The 15628-nt window shown below is 38.3% G+C and overlaps 1 protein-coding gene across 2 annotated transcripts in view; it reads right to left on the bottom strand.

Moving 5' to 3' along the window:
* Nucleotides 1-15628, bottom strand: part of LOC143845619 (PHD finger family protein) — a 34201-nt gene that overhangs the window by 992 nt on the left and 17581 nt on the right. The window contains exons 7-13 of one of the 2 annotated variants that reach the window (XM_077354003.1): nt 11523-11601; nt 10729-10811; nt 8330-8408; nt 7501-8242; nt 1310-1384; nt 531-1091; nt 378-436 (exon numbers count right to left, since the gene is read on the bottom strand). In XM_077354003.1, the coding sequence (XP_077210118.1) occupies nt 417-436; nt 531-1091; nt 1310-1384; nt 7501-8242; nt 8330-8408; nt 10729-10811; nt 11523-11601 (1639 nt within the window). In that variant the 3' untranslated portion in view covers nt 378-416. Of the gene's footprint in view, nt 1-377; nt 437-475; nt 1092-1309; nt 1385-7500; nt 8243-8329; nt 8409-10728; nt 10812-11522; nt 11602-15628 lie in introns of both variants that reach the window. The other variant, XM_077354002.1, reaches the window with a different exon arrangement.

Here is a 15628-nt window from a genome sequence, read left to right as displayed (position 1 = left end):
ATTTCGTCCCTCTCTAACAATTTTTCAAAAGTGTGTCCCCCTTTGGCAATTCTCGTGTTTTGATGTCCCCCATTGGCAATTTTTCCTACATGAAACTAGCATCTCCAAGTGGTAAGAAGGGGCTAAAAACCAGGAAACAAAAAAATCTACTCAAAATCCAATCGACTGTTTCCTGATTTTTTTTGCCACTTCTCATTGCCTAATACACTAGTTTACTGTTTTTTTTTTCCTGATTTTTGCCAATTTCACCCTCATCTCCACTTGGAGACACCGATTTATCATGAAAAAAAAATCATGGCAGCCAAACTTTCCCTATAAGTGACCCTTTTCAGAAAAGAAAAACTGTCTAGATGTAGGTAATGAGGTCATAGCATTACTAGTTGGATCTTTCAGAAAGCATAGGTGCTGCTCATCATTCACAGCTTTTCTGACTTTGCTGCACAATGCGGGAAAACAATCAAACAATTAAACTCACCAAGAACCGTCCGATGATTGATGGACTTCAATTCTCTTTCCAATTGCATCCTTACCCAGCTTCTTCAATATCCAGTTGGCATCCATATCTTCATCTATTGGGTTTTCTCGATGCGAATGTCCATCAGTATCATCTCCCCTTCCCAATAGCTTATCCATCGAAGAAGATGGTCTCTTTCTTTTCGACCTCTGCCCTTTAACAAAATTTTTCTCTTCCTCACCCTGAGGAGCCCAAGAACTTCGATTGTCAAGATATGGGGTCTTGAATTTTAATTTCAACAATGGTTTGGGGTCTTTGGAAACTGATTCAGAAACAGAGGGTGAGAGTGTGCTGTCATGATTTTCACTGCGAAAATTAATGGGAGTGCCTTTTGATTGCTTCCTCGGCGCAACCTCTTCATTTCTTAATGAGACCTCAGCCACAGGCTCTGCTGTAGTAGCACTTTGTCCAATGCTCCTTCCCAATATAATCCGAGTAGTTTTGGCAGTAGTAGACTCCAATTCCTCTGTGATATTTCCCCTACCAATTTTGGGGTTCAAGTCAGAAACAACTGACTTAGCTTTTCCAAGCTTGATCAAGCTACGCTCCTTTCCTTTGTGTTTTGAAATTTTAATTCCTGCAAATATAAAAAAACACTCACTGTTAATCAAGCTAGAACAAAAGGTTTCCAAATCTGAAGCAGTGGTAGTATGAGAAGTTAAAGTGCCACATTCCACCCACCACAGGGGAAACTGAAATTCAGCAGAGATGTGGTTTGATAATGCGTCACAATAACTAAAAGAGAGTTAAAGCTGAATGGAAGACCTGCTGGCACATTGTCACATGGAATAGTACCTTTTCCATCATCAACTTTGGCAATCACATCATGAATCTCAAGTGTATCCTTTTTCTTACTAGTGTCTTCACTACCTGTTTATGAAACTCGTATGTAAGCTGCCCAGTGTCCATAGAACTAAAATATAGGCAATACCATTTGAACATAAATTACATGGAAATTTAGATCTAAATTATTGAAAAAATAAATTTTTAAAAGGCATGAAAATATTACCAAGGCATGAAAGAATTCCAGGTAAGTAGAAGCCCATGTCCAGAGAACAAACATATAGGCAATGACATTTGAACATACAAAATCAACAGAATTACATGGAAATTTAGTTCTAAATTATTGAAAAAATAAAATTTTAAAAGACATGAGAATGTTTCCACAAAAGGCATGAATGAAGTTACCAGTTCAAGGTAATACATAAATTATTCAAAAATCACATAAAATTAAGAAAATCTACTCTTGAAAGGATTAATGTTCCATTAGCCACTTAGGTCTTAGGTCGCTACAGCGGCATAAGAGGCAATGGCATAAATGAGGAAAATGAGGGAGGGGACGAGACGAGGTGAATGGAAATGGAGATAAAAAGTGATGGTTGTGTTAGCAATGGAGGCTATTAACAATTTACATAAGGTTCAATTTGTCCTCAGACCTCAGGGTGATGTAGGCTGAGAAGAGAAATAGAAGAAGAAGAAAGACACGCAAGGGACGTCTATGATCCCCATCACAGGGTTTTGACAAATACTTATTTTTTTTTTTTTTTTTTTTTGAAAATTGGCAATTGTATTCATATCAAACAAATTACATTGGGGACAAGAAGTCCCAACTTGCAATTACAAGACATGAGAGGTCAGGATATACCCAAGAGAGTTACCGAAAAAGAACTACCAAAAAGAAGTATCCACAAGACCACTAATAGCAAAAGGTACTGCAGGTTGGCATCTTCTTAATACATTACAAAAAATCCTCCATCCAACAAGATTCAACCGCGCCAATGCCCAATTAATTAATTTAGTCACCCAGAGATGTTTCTCACAGCTAGAGATTTGTAGAGCCATCCTTTCAGACAACATCTGACCGAGAAATAACTGAATCCTACCTACCAATTTTAAACCAAGAGACCCAACAATCCAGACTACCTCAAACAGCGGAGAAAAGGATAAAAGTGACCTGAAGTTAAACAGGCATCTTGGACAAATACTAATTTTTCAATAGTGCCGAAAATGTGTTCTAGGAAACAATCAAACACTGATGTGAATAAGTTATGGATTTTTTTAAGTATAATTTGCAAGTACATTTTTTTTTTCATTAGAATGTCGTAAAATCATGTTTTTTTCTTAATCATTAGATTCTCTTCATCTTTAAAGTATAATTTGCAAGTACATTTTTTTATCATTAGAATGTCGTAAAATCATGTTTTTTTCTTAATCATTAGATTCTCTTCATCTTTTATTGGTATTGATTATATTGTATTTGGATAACAAGCAGAAGAAATAACAATTCATATTTAAACTACATGTTCAGGGATCTTGTGGGGATGAGGAGCTAAATGCATATTAATAATTTATTTTTTAATACATTACTGACTCTAAATCTAACCAAAATGAGTTTAAATATCACATATATAGTTTGAGTCATTATATGTGCAAATCCATATTAAGATTGCCCTTCCAGCTTTTATGTTTTACCAATTTTTACGTTTTCAAAATTTTGTTCTCAAATGTATCAACCTAAGTCATCAATTCAACCAATTTTACTTAGTTGTACAAAATTGATCAGGAAAAACTTTAACAGATGGAAGAATTCTCATGCACATCTACTCAACTGAATTCAACTAAGCCTTTGTCCCAAACTAGTTGGGGTCAGCTAATTCTCATGCACATCTATTATAACAAATATTAAATGATTTTCGGGTGTCAGGACAACCAACTAACCTGAGAATATAAGTATTGATAAAGATGCCCTTGTAGAAATCAAACTCATTTGATGAGTGACAAAATTTGAGATGATTCGAATTCTATCAACTATTCAGCCACATAAACTCAATAATGCAAGGGCCTGGTAACTAAATTATAGCCACAAACTCGTCAACAACTCCAGGATTAATTAACTTGCCAGAAAGTTTTGGCTTTTAATTTATTTTAGATCAAGATCTGTCCCCAAAAGCGCACAAATATCAGAAATAGATAATTTAGGCTTTGCTTTTCATTCTACAACATCAGCATCTGATCTATTGATTTAGATGTAAATATGAAGAGTCTCCTCTAAAATTAGGGTCTGGATACTAAATCACAGATCTCTGAAATTTTAGAACCCGCAGAACTATTGCCGAAAAGGCAAAAGACAGCAAGGGATGGCAACCATGTAAATAGGGAGTCTAAAGTAAAGCCTCAGGACAATAGTGCAACAACAATAAAGTGGAAAATAAATAACTAAAGAGAACAGACATGGTGTCAAGATTATTTTTCTAGAAGCAAATAGTGGAGGGAAAAGGTACAAGTAGGTCTACCTCTCAATGATCAACACCATTCATCCAATGGGTCTCACTGTATGGACCATTCCATGATAAACGCCATCTATCCAGTGGGTCTCATTATATATTGTAAGCCCGTGGGTTCAATCTTGGCAATTTTCCGAGTCATATTTTGATGAATCCAAACACAATTCGATAATTTATATAGTTGATTAAAGTAAAGGTTAAATTGTGTTTAAGCATAATTTTAAAACTCCCATGCATCATTGTGGACTCCCCGGAGTTGACTCCCTTTTTCCCTTGGCCGTGTTCAGCGTTTTGCCGCCATGTTCCGCATTTTACCCTGTAGAGTCAATAAATTCTCCTTTGTCTCTCTCGAGTTATGACCACATCAACCAAGTACTCATCCGCGTCAACCGCATTCTTGGACGTGTCCGGGCTAAGTCGACAAGGATTTTAACCCGCATCTGCGTTTTAAAACACTGTGTTTAAGTGTGTTGAGCGTTCAAGCATAATTTGGACCATCAGTCCATCCTTACAATTACAGACAAACCCTTGGCAATGAAGCCCCTAACATAATGACATAATGGCCCTGAGTTGTTCCCTATAATGCGTATAACTGTGAAGCATCATCCCTAGACTCCGAAACATCATTCATGTTCGACTCATCATCTGTCCATCCTTTTTTTTGAATGGTAGGAGATTGGATTTTATTAAAAGCAATAGGAGACCGAGATGGTCAATACAACATCATGTAAGAGAAATACATGGAGAGAAGCAAGAAAAAGATCCCCCAAAAAATTAGGAGAGGAAAACAAACATCAAGGGGGGAGAAAATAAAAAAGATCCCAACTCCTCTTTCGAGACGCCTTCCCTGGCTAACCTATCAGCTACACCATTCGCCGACCTCCTCACATGACAGAAAGAAGGGGGAGATTCACCAGCCCGATCTTGAATCTCTTCGAAAAATTTAGCGAACCTTGACGGGTAAGGATGTGCACCGCTAAGCCACCTAATAACATTAAGAGAGTCCCCTTCCACTATCACTTTAACCAAGTGCACATTTTCAAGATGCTTGATTCTTTGATAGGTGGCACGCACTTCTGCTTCACTTGAGCCGATAATCCAGACCAGTCCCGAGAAAGCCCACCTTACTATCCCATTCTCGTCTCTAAGAACACCTCCTTGCTATCATCTGCGCATCCTTACCATAGTTATCGGATTCGTCATCTGCCCTCTGACCCGCGATCCGGGGTCACACGATCCCAAACGCGGTTCGCTAGCGACCCGGATCGCCAAAAATGACGACCCGCTACGACCCTCTGGAGAGAAAGAGAGAGATGCATATAGACTAAGAGAGAGATGGAGAGAGATGTACAAATTTTATATATGTTGGGTTGGATTAGAACTAGAGCTTTCTTTTTGAAAAAAATATGTAGGGCATAATGAGGTTTTTTTTTTTTTTTGTTTATTAGATGGATGTAGTATAGACTATGGAAGGATATTCATATATTCCAACGGGAACTTTCTTTATGAAAAATATGTATGACATCATGAGGTTTTTTATATTTATTGTATTGAATGTATGTGGTGTGTACTATGGAAGAATATTCTTGTAAAAATATATGAAATTATATATGTGTGTGTGTGTGTGTCCGAATTAGCGCTCCAAACTGACCCGCGACTCCGAATAGCGAACCAACATAGCATACCCTCATCGCACCGTGTACCGGGCTACCATCATACCCCGTACCCGTTCCGGTACCATGTACCGGAACGAACCGCATTCCAGGTAACATTAATCCCTAGTTTTCTCAATGCTTTAGAAACTCTAAGATTTTTCAGGTTTATTCTATGCAGTTCTAAAGTGGTTTCCACACAATAGGGAAACCAGGGTAAGGGTTCAATCATTTTTTTATAATGGTGGTACGAGTTCAATCATGAGATTGGGTTTTGGGGATAACATCGTTGAGGGTCTTGTAGTACGGGATGTACGAGGTACTTATCTCATCTTTACTTACCCTGAGCTTCCATCATGCATTTATAGATGTTTTATGGACACTAAATGGTGGAAGGATTTTGGATGGAACGGATAACTTATGAAATCAATGGGCATTTATATAAGATTACCTATCCCTATCCCAGGCCCATTAGTATCTGGAAATGCTATTAATAGCTAGATGTGTGATTGCAGTGATCCAGATATGAAAGGGAATGATAAACTATGACCTCAATGGCATCGATATAAGATTCTCCATCCCAAGCCCATAATGTCCTAAAATGCTATAGTTGACAGGACGGATTTCACACCTTATTATGTGATTGTACTGTTCCCAGTTTGAGCTACTGGTGGGATTAATTCATTCTTATCAATTGTAAGATTGTGAAAAGCAGAGTTCTCGCCAATGCCTTCTCTATGCTAAGTTGCATAGATTAGAACTATGCCCTTTTGAATCAATTATGCATCTTTTTTTTAATGGCAAAAGATTGACTTCCTGTACCAATCATACATCACAACAGCATTTCAGATCAAAATCATTGGCAGAACAAACCAATCACATTAATCTGTAAGTCAGTACCATGACAGGATGCAGAGGGCTCATCAATGTCCTGTACCATGTTGGGATGGAGAGGGCTCATCAATGCCAATTACGAGAAAGTAACAAAGACTCAAAGTGTCCTTTTTAATGGAAATGCAATCTTGAGGTATGTTTTGCATCAAATGCAAGGTTTTAAATTTCGGTTTCGGTTTCGGTTTCAGTTTCGGCCACCACCGAAATCGAAATGTTTCGGTTTCAGGCCGAAATTTCGGCCGAGATCATGTAAAAATATGATTATGATTTCGTTTATTTTTTAATTTCAACCGAAATGTCCAAAATTTCGGTGTCAATTTCGGTTAAAATTTCAGCTATTTTGGTGGAAATTTCATAAATTTCGGTGGAAATTATAACATTTCGGTGTACATTTTTAAAATTTTGATGGAAATTTTGTAAAACAATCCAAAATGGCGACATTTAGGCGAAGCGAAATCTTGTAAAGAAACGACTTCATGTGAATTTCGTTTCGGTTTGTGCCAAAACCGAAATAAACGTTTCGGCCGAAATTTAAAACCTTGTCAAATGTTATTTGAACAACTTTTAAACTTTTATTCTAGTTTCCTTTCTTTGTTTCCGATTTTGTGTCCTTTTTAATGGGAATGCAATCTTTATGCAAGTGTTGAATCAAATGTTATTAGAATAACCTTTAACCTTTGATTCTAGTTTCATTCCATTTTTAACTTTTTGCAATCAAAAGGAAACAAAAGAGAGTAGGGTGTAGGCCTAGGGTACCCTTCATCCAGCGACGGTTCAATCAGTAAGAGACCATAGAGGCCAAATGAAACATAAGAATCTAGGTAGGATAAGGTATTCTGGCAGTATAATTTTGATCCTGCTAATTTTAGATTCATTCCATAATCGATGTAAAAGTAGTATATGTACGTATCCACAATAAACCAGATTGACACTTATCATAAATGACAGAAGACATTTGCATCAATTTCCAGGCAATGGTCTAGAAAAAAAAACTAGATGGGTAGATAATGCAGTAACATTAAATATAAAAAATAGAAAATCCAAAGCAAAGAAAAGAAAAACTTTAATGTACTAAAATGTACTACAGAAGGAAATAACTTTTTCCAATGGTAAAACTGCAAAGAAGGCTACTTAACAAATAGAATAATATACATACCATTGGACGTTGCTAAATCTTGATCTCTTTGACAGCTTGAAGCTTCAGACCTAGGTGAGTTAGTTACATTTCTATTTCTTGCACCCATATGTATGACTAGTTTCGTTCCTTTCACAGTCTCTGTCTTGCTTGCATGTTTCCCAATGCCTTCTCCAACATCCACACCAAGTGTCTTACTACTCTTAATTTGGAGAACTTTGGAGGTCCTAGTCTTGTTGTTAGCCACGACTTCCTCAATAACTCTATGGTTGGTTATCCCTAGTTGGTTTAAAAGTGATTTCTCTTTGTTATTGCCTGGACTTCTGGTAATCGGAGGTGAAACCATCTCTGGAACTTCAGTTCTATACGACCTCACATCATCAGTCCCCGATAATCGTGCCTCATTAAGTCTTTCAAAACTTTGATGTGATTCTTCTGTTTTAGCAATTAATTGCACCTCGTATCCTTTCTTTTTTTTAGACTTTTTGTTCGACAATAAACTCTTCAAAGATTTTTTCCCATATTCCTTGGTATTCTTTGTCCCTTTCTCAACTAATCCTTTGACAGAAAACTTTAATGGCTTACCATAATCATTCTTCAATAAAACTGGGCAATTTTCTTCATCATCTGAATAAGGAGAAATAGAAAATAATTCTTCCTGAGATGGCAATCCAGCAGCAGCCCTCAAGGTCGAAATTTGATCTCGATCGGCTTTATCTCTCCTTCTCCAAATCTCTTGAATAGCATCCTCAATACCCATGACCTGGCCATCACATACCACATCCTTCATACTAGGAGTAAGTTGGAAATATTTTTTTCTACCCGAAATTATCAGACAAGTTAAACACACCTGGTAACAATCACCACGGCACGCAGCACATTTGTAAAACAGCTTTCCGTCTACTTGGAACTGTAGATACTTTTCATCACTGCATAACACATAAATTTCAGATACGGAGCCCATTTTTTGCAGAACAAAAGCAATAGAAATAAGAACTATCTTCCTAGCTGATCATTTACAATTTTAGAGATTCTTTATTTTATCTTTTGAGCAAGGACTGTAGAACTAAATAGAACCCCGTGATGGACCAGAAAAAATTGTAACACTCAGAGGGAAACTCATCGAAGACGATGATGCTACATTTGAAGTCGCATGGAAGCAAAATTTTCAAGAAAATTAGAAATATTCTGACAAAAAATATTAGGAGTGAATGCATGAGAGTGATATTCTGACATTTTTGCTTGTCGCATGCAAGAAAGAATATTATGTCCATTCAAAGAATAGGATATTCATAAAGAAAGTGGATTAAGTCCTTGTTTCAGAACCTCAACACCCTGCCATTCCTGCCCAGTCATGCAGCTTCTATGAGTGAAAGCACAAGAAAGAAAACACAAGTCCAATGCAGAAAATGGAAATTTACGGTGTAGTGTATACATAATTGTACGGAGGTATTTAATAATTACATATTAATATTATTATACAAACTATAAAGCCTCTCTTTATGTAGATTATATGGATATTATTTAGATTTTGTGGATTTTAGATGGATGGCAACTCGATTGATGATGGTGGATAGTAAATAAAGGAAATCCAGTGAGTCGGGAAGGGAAAGCAAGTCAGTCAGGAAAGGAAAGTCAGTAGCTAATGCTAATAGTGGTCCGGAAACGGTACCTGCGGGACGGTCAGCTCGCTCGGTGTAAGAGCAATGAATTCAAACGTCAAGATTTCTTCTCTTTGTTCTACCTATTAGATTCCCTTGAGTTCGGTGCTCTCCCATGTCCAGACGTCCGGGTACCGTGAGGGAAAGGTAAATGACCATAGAAGGCTTTAATTATTTGTATGTGTTGCTCTAGTTTTTTCAAATATTTTTCTACTTTACTTTTTTTCTTCTAAATCTTTATCTAATCTTTCTAAAATAAAACCCTAGAACATTATGTTCTGGAAGAAATATGGAATGCCAACTGAAAAGGAATTTACAAGTATGATATCCCATGTCAATCCACCTAAAAGTGTCCCGCCAATCAATCCATCTAAAAGTGTCGCACGAATCTCTTAGTCCCTACCCATGGAGCTTTGCACATTGGTTAGACGAGATCCATAACCGAGTGGCGGGTTCATCCACCTCTTATCGACATCTAAGAAGATCGGCTAATGAAGATGTGGATAGGTCAGTCATGACCGAGTTGATAAGGAAGGCTTAGAGATGTTTGATTTCCTTGCCCTTGAGGGTTCTCGATTTTATGCATTCTTTCTCAATGTCCTTTTTTTTTCTCTGTATTGACAAGCTCGGTCACCAGGGTTTTCCCCTCTTTATTAATAATATTCATCATCGTTCAAAAAAAAGCAGCTAACAAATGCAATTATACACTATGGACTTATTACCTCCTCTTCTAGCATCACAGTATATTCGTCTTCGTTCAAAAAAAAGCAGCTAACAAATGCAATTATACACTATGGACTTATTACCTCCTTTTCTAGCATCTCAGTCATGATTACAGTTCTTTCTCATACAGTGTTTCTTATTTATGATGTTCGCTATTTCCTAACAAGAGAAATTATGTGGTGGCCGACTGTGAAGTCCCGTCAAGGTGGTACGTCAAACGTACCACCTTTGATATTTGATCCAACAGCAGCATCTTAAAAAGTGCGCTGCTGTTGGATCAAATATCAAGGGTGGTACCGTTTTTAGGGGTGCAACTTGGGTCGGGCTCAACCCGAACCCAACAGGTTCAACCCGATTTTGGCTTGGGTTGGGTTGGGTTAGGGTTGAGGCCTTGGTAACCCAACCCGAACCCGACCACCGTCCTCTAATTTTATCGTGATTTTCTTTAGGTCATTGTATTTTTCTGTTTGGTCCTTGGTGAACCCGACAACCCGACCCGATCTCGGGCTAGATGGGTTGGGTTAGGGTTGAGAAATTTAGAGGCGGATTGGGTTAGGGTTGACCATCCTCAACCCGAGGCTCAGATTGGGTTGGGTTGGGTTAGGGTTGAGGGAATGCTAACTCAGGTTGGGTTAGGGTTGGCCTCAACCCGATCCAACCCGACCAGAGTTGCACCCCTAACCGTTTTGACGGTACTTGACGGTCGGACACCATATAAAAACTTTCATAACAAAATAATACATGGTTTTCTTGACGAAATCTCTAACTTCATAAACAAAGAGCCAATGAGGAAAAATATGTTAAGGATGATAAAAGAGCAGAAAAATATTTTTTGATGTGGCTAAGAAGGGGAATAGAGATAAACCTGATGCCATCACATTGGCAGTGTACCCAACGTTGGCAAGAATCACAGCAAACCATTGGTGTTGATTCAGAATCTCTGTAAACCTACAAAAGTTGAATACCATAAGTATGAAGTCAAGCAAATCATGGACATGAGAATCTAAGAATCGTGTTATGTTTCATATCTAAACTCAACTCAACTAAGCCTTTGTCCCAAACTAGTTGGGGTCAGCTAATGAATCCTTTAGAAAAAATTCATGAAGAAGGTGAAAGGATCTACCCGGCTCAAATTGAGTAAGCCTAATCCTGACACTAGTTGGGTTCATCTACATGGATCCTTTTCTTCCATTCTATCCTATCCAAGGTCATGTTCTCTGTTATGTTTCTAGCCCTCAAGTCTTTCTTCAGTGTTTCTACCCAAGTTGTTTTCGGTCTGCCCCTACCTCTTTTTACTCCATCAACTTGGCACGAGTCACTTCTTCTCACTGGAGCATCCAAAGGCCTACGTTGAATATGCTATGTTTCATATCTATGGGCATAAATAACTAAAAATTGAAGAAAAAAAAATGCAAAAAGAGAAAAGAAAGAAAAGAATGCAAAGGAAACTTTTACAAGAAAGCCCACGTGTGCCATTATAAAAAAGAAAAACTAAACCCAATAGAAACTATGAAAGCCAAAACAATGAACCAACACGCATAAGAAAAATTCAGCTCTAAACAACAGCACAACACCATCGACAAAACCTAGGTTTGAGCTTGAACTTTTTGAAGATAGAAGGCCATGGGAACCAATCATCTGTGACAAAATACACAGTACCTTCAAGCAAACTGGACAGTAGTTCCCCTTCACAAATAATCTTCCACAAGCATCACAACATGTATAACCCAAAAACCATCTGCAAGTTTTATGGATAAAACAGTTAGCCAACCATCATATTAGCAAAGAGATGATAAGTATTAAAGATAAACAAGAAAAAAAGCATGCAAGCAATTAGACCAGATTTTAAGCATTCACACAAACTGGATCAAGATTCCGGCAGCCTTGCATTAAGAACTTTGATAATAAAAGAAAAGCAGTTTCTAAGCTCATGTTACAGGAAATATTATCTTCCAATTGGTAAAAGGAATTAATCAACGTTCATCGCCATTTTTTGTGTCTGTTGAGATGCATTTTGACCCTTTGTAATTCGTTGACAGTCATGCAATTGAGGTGGAAGTCCTGGTGGCTTGGAATGGAATTAAGAAAATGACCCCTGTCAAAACCAACAAGCCTTGGATTAAATCTGTGTTGGTGTTATTAGGTGGCCCCATGGAAATTTAGATGATAATTTAGCAGAGATGAAAGATGTAAGCCCAAGGGTTCCCGTGAGTTAATCATTCACCTTACCTTCTTGTTTTGATGCTAGCAAACTAAATTGATTAGCTTTTATGGACTAATGTGTTGCTTTGAGGTGTTGTGTCATATACAAGAATTTCATGTCATAATCGCCATTACACAACTCTTCTCAACACATAGCTTGTGGATCAAGAAAGCAAGGAACCAAGAGCTTGCACCTACATTGGAGGCATCCTCATTTGAAGATGTTCAAGTCAAGAAGCTCAACATGAAGATCCTACAAGTTCCCAACAAGTGTCAAGAAGAAGCTTGGAGTTGAACAAGCCATTGATGACTCATCATGCACCCCTCAGCATGCAGCGAAGATTGGAGGAAGTCACAAGAGCCAAGACAACGTTCAAGATGTTCACTCAAGCCGAAGAAGTCCAAGAAAGTGCAAAGGAGCCGACAAATTCCAATAAGACTCAATGGTATACACTTTAGAATGTAGTTTGGAGTCCTCTTGATTATATGTTTAAATGCACTTTCAATAGGTTTTCAAATGGTTTTCATACCTAAGTTTTTATATCTTTGAAAATCATTCACACACCCAAATATGTGTTTGAAAACCTAGGACTATAGCCCAAAGACCAAAGCCCAAAGACCCTAGATTTTCAAGTTAAAATGGAATTTTAATCAGGGCCGGTCGACCGGGCTATACCGGTTGACCGCATAATGCTACCTGGAATTCCAGGGCATTTCAAATTTATCGGGCCGGTCGACCGGGATAAGCCGGGCGACCGCGGATTTATTTTCTGGAAATCCAGAAAAGATCCAGGTTGGGCTTGGCGGACGACCTCCATTAGTCCAGTCGACCGCAATAGTGTTTTTGAGCCGAATTTTTATTCAAACAGATTGCCTTCGCCGGTCGACCGCGCTGGTATGAAATTTGAAATTCAAATAGAGAGCCCGATAAGGGCGGGTGACCGCCGTGCCTCGGTCGACCGCCATGGCCTGGAAATAGAGTCGTTGGGGCTTACGCAGGTTGACTTTTTCAACCCTGTATTTTACAGTTTTACCCTCAAACGGTCATATTTCCTTGTGGGCTATATATACACTATCTAAACCTTTCTAAACAACCTTTTACAAGATCAAATCCTATCTTCTTGAACCTAAACTTTTATATGAAAGGTTAAACCTCTTCGAACTTGTATTTTTACATTCTTTCAAGAGGATCTCCATAGGCTTTACATTTGTATCTATTTCTTGGAGAGTTTGTGAGCTTTCAAAATTGTAATCCGCCTAATCTAGAGGCATTGAGAGTTCTTATCTTTTAATTCTTCATTTGTATTTGAAGGTCTCCGATTCGGCCCGCTAAGCAAGGTGAATCATTGTAAGAGGGACTGTGCCCTCGCAAGGCTTCGTGCAGAAAGGGTGTGATCCCTTTGAAGGAGAAGTTGGTGTACGGCTTTGGGATTCGCCCGTTGAAGAATCTTACATTTTAGTGGAAATCCCAAGGAGGTAAACTTGGAAGAGTGGAGTAGGTCTTGTGATAGACCGAACCACTATAAATCGTGTGTTCCTTGTGGTTGTTTCTCTTCTCCTTCTTCTCTTGCACATTGGTGATTGGTAATCTCTAACCCTATTTATGTTTATGTTTTAACTTAACAACGGTTAGTGAATGTATGCTAAAGTAAGATCTAAACCCTAGCTTCCATCATATTGAATATTTGAACAAAGGTTAGACCATATATGCTTAATTAATAACTTGATTTGAACAATCCCTTTAATTAAGCCCAAAATTTTTAATTTGCCAATTCCCCCCCCCCCCTCTTGGGTTGGTACACCCGTATTTCAAAAGAAAACTTCTCAATTGCAGCAGAATGCTCCTTCACCTACATCCATAACGAAGGAAATTCTTGGGTGGAATAGAGTTGAGGGCGTGGCATGAGATGCACCTAACAACTCTGAAAACTGTTTCCGAAGTTCTTCGAGTTCATGGGGCACGACCCATTATGGAGCTTGTGCAACCGGTAGAGTACTTTGAATGAGATTAATCTTGTGGTCTATTGCCCGACATGGAGGAAGGGTCTCCAGGAGTTCTGCGAGTATCATGTCTGCAAACTCCTTGAGGAGATTTGCTACAACATCTGGAACTTTCATCTTTTTTCCTGGTTTGATCTCAACCAAAGTCGCAAGGTATGTCACCTCCCCTTTTCTCATACCACCTTCTACTTGGACTGAATAAATCATCTCCATCTTTTATCACTTATCCGTGTCTTTGTCTTTGCCACGCCCGCTAGAGACAAAGCAATGTTGCTTCTCATCGGTAATCAGTATACCACCAAGGTCCAGCATCAGTGCCACATTAACCATCACGAAAAAATCATTACCAAGAATGATGTCAAAGTCATCAAGAGGAACAACCATAAGACTCAAATTACCCTGCACATGGACACCCCACGGATTGGCTGAGCCTGAGAATTAATTGCCTGGATCCGAATGGAATTTTTGACCATCTTTAACCCCAGTGGATCAACCATCCTTTCTGCAATACAGTTACGCGTTGCAATGGTGTCTGTCAACACCGATACCTCCCTTCTTACTAAGGCCTAGATATACTGCAATCATTTTTGAGGAGCAGCTTTCTCATGTGTCACTGTTTGCCAACAATTAAATGCAAGTGCCAATATCAGGCATGCATGGAGGCATAGTCATGGTTTCTGCACATTGAAGGACTTCCTAGTAATTATAGGTCTAATAATTGATGATTCTCCCTTAATTAGCTTGAAGGAAATTCCAAGTACTTCCTCTTTTAATTCAAAATTCTTGCTGGAGCAATGATTTAGAGCTTGAAACAAACACATCAACTTCAAGATTTCTACTCATAAAACTCATTCAAGAGAACAAGGTCCTCATCACTTTCAAGCACTAAGCATGCAACTCAATTTCTGGAATCAAGGTCAGCACATGTTCTATCCTCATTACAGAAAATAGTGCTCCTTAATGTTTTGGAAATTTAAAAGAGGAATCTCTTACCAGAAGGTCCTTTAGGAGATGACTAGGAGGGGTATTAAATGGCCACCGAAAACAAGCTTTTCTTGAAGAACTTTGAAAATCTCAACCAACAAAAGGCATCCAACAATATATCTTGAAGAACTGGAACAGATCTATGTTCGATTGATCATCAGACCAGAAATCAAAAAACCGAGACATCAATTGCTGGAATTAAAACTCAAAGGCGGGCATCACTTTCAAAAGTAGAAGGAAAGGATGCTAGGCCAACGGTTTTAAACTTACCTTTTTCAGATGGAACTTCACCCGGAGCTTCTTAAAGCTTGGATTCTTTTTGTGAATTTTGGAGGTTAGTAAAGAAAAGGCAATCAAAAGAGACCTTGAATTTCAATAGCATGCGTGAAGACCTTGCATGGGATCTCAGTTCTTGAAGTGAATTCTGGACAAGAGATCCACATTCTAAGACCTGATCTCAATTCTCAGGAAATATCTGGATCAATCGAATATTAATATTGTTTGATAATGATTCGCTGATTTTCCAATTTCCACTATTGTTGTAAATTTGATGGATCCGGAAGAAACTTCTCAAAGAT

Source organism: Tasmannia lanceolata, unplaced genomic scaffold, assembly GCF_043159265.1.
Source record: "Tasmannia lanceolata isolate RefF3 unplaced genomic scaffold, GAP_Taslan_0.1 ptg000015l, whole genome shotgun sequence".
In the NCBI taxonomy this organism is placed as follows: domain Eukaryota; kingdom Viridiplantae; phylum Streptophyta; class Magnoliopsida; order Canellales; family Winteraceae; genus Tasmannia; species Tasmannia lanceolata.
This window is presented reverse-complemented; position numbering and strand designations above follow the sequence as displayed.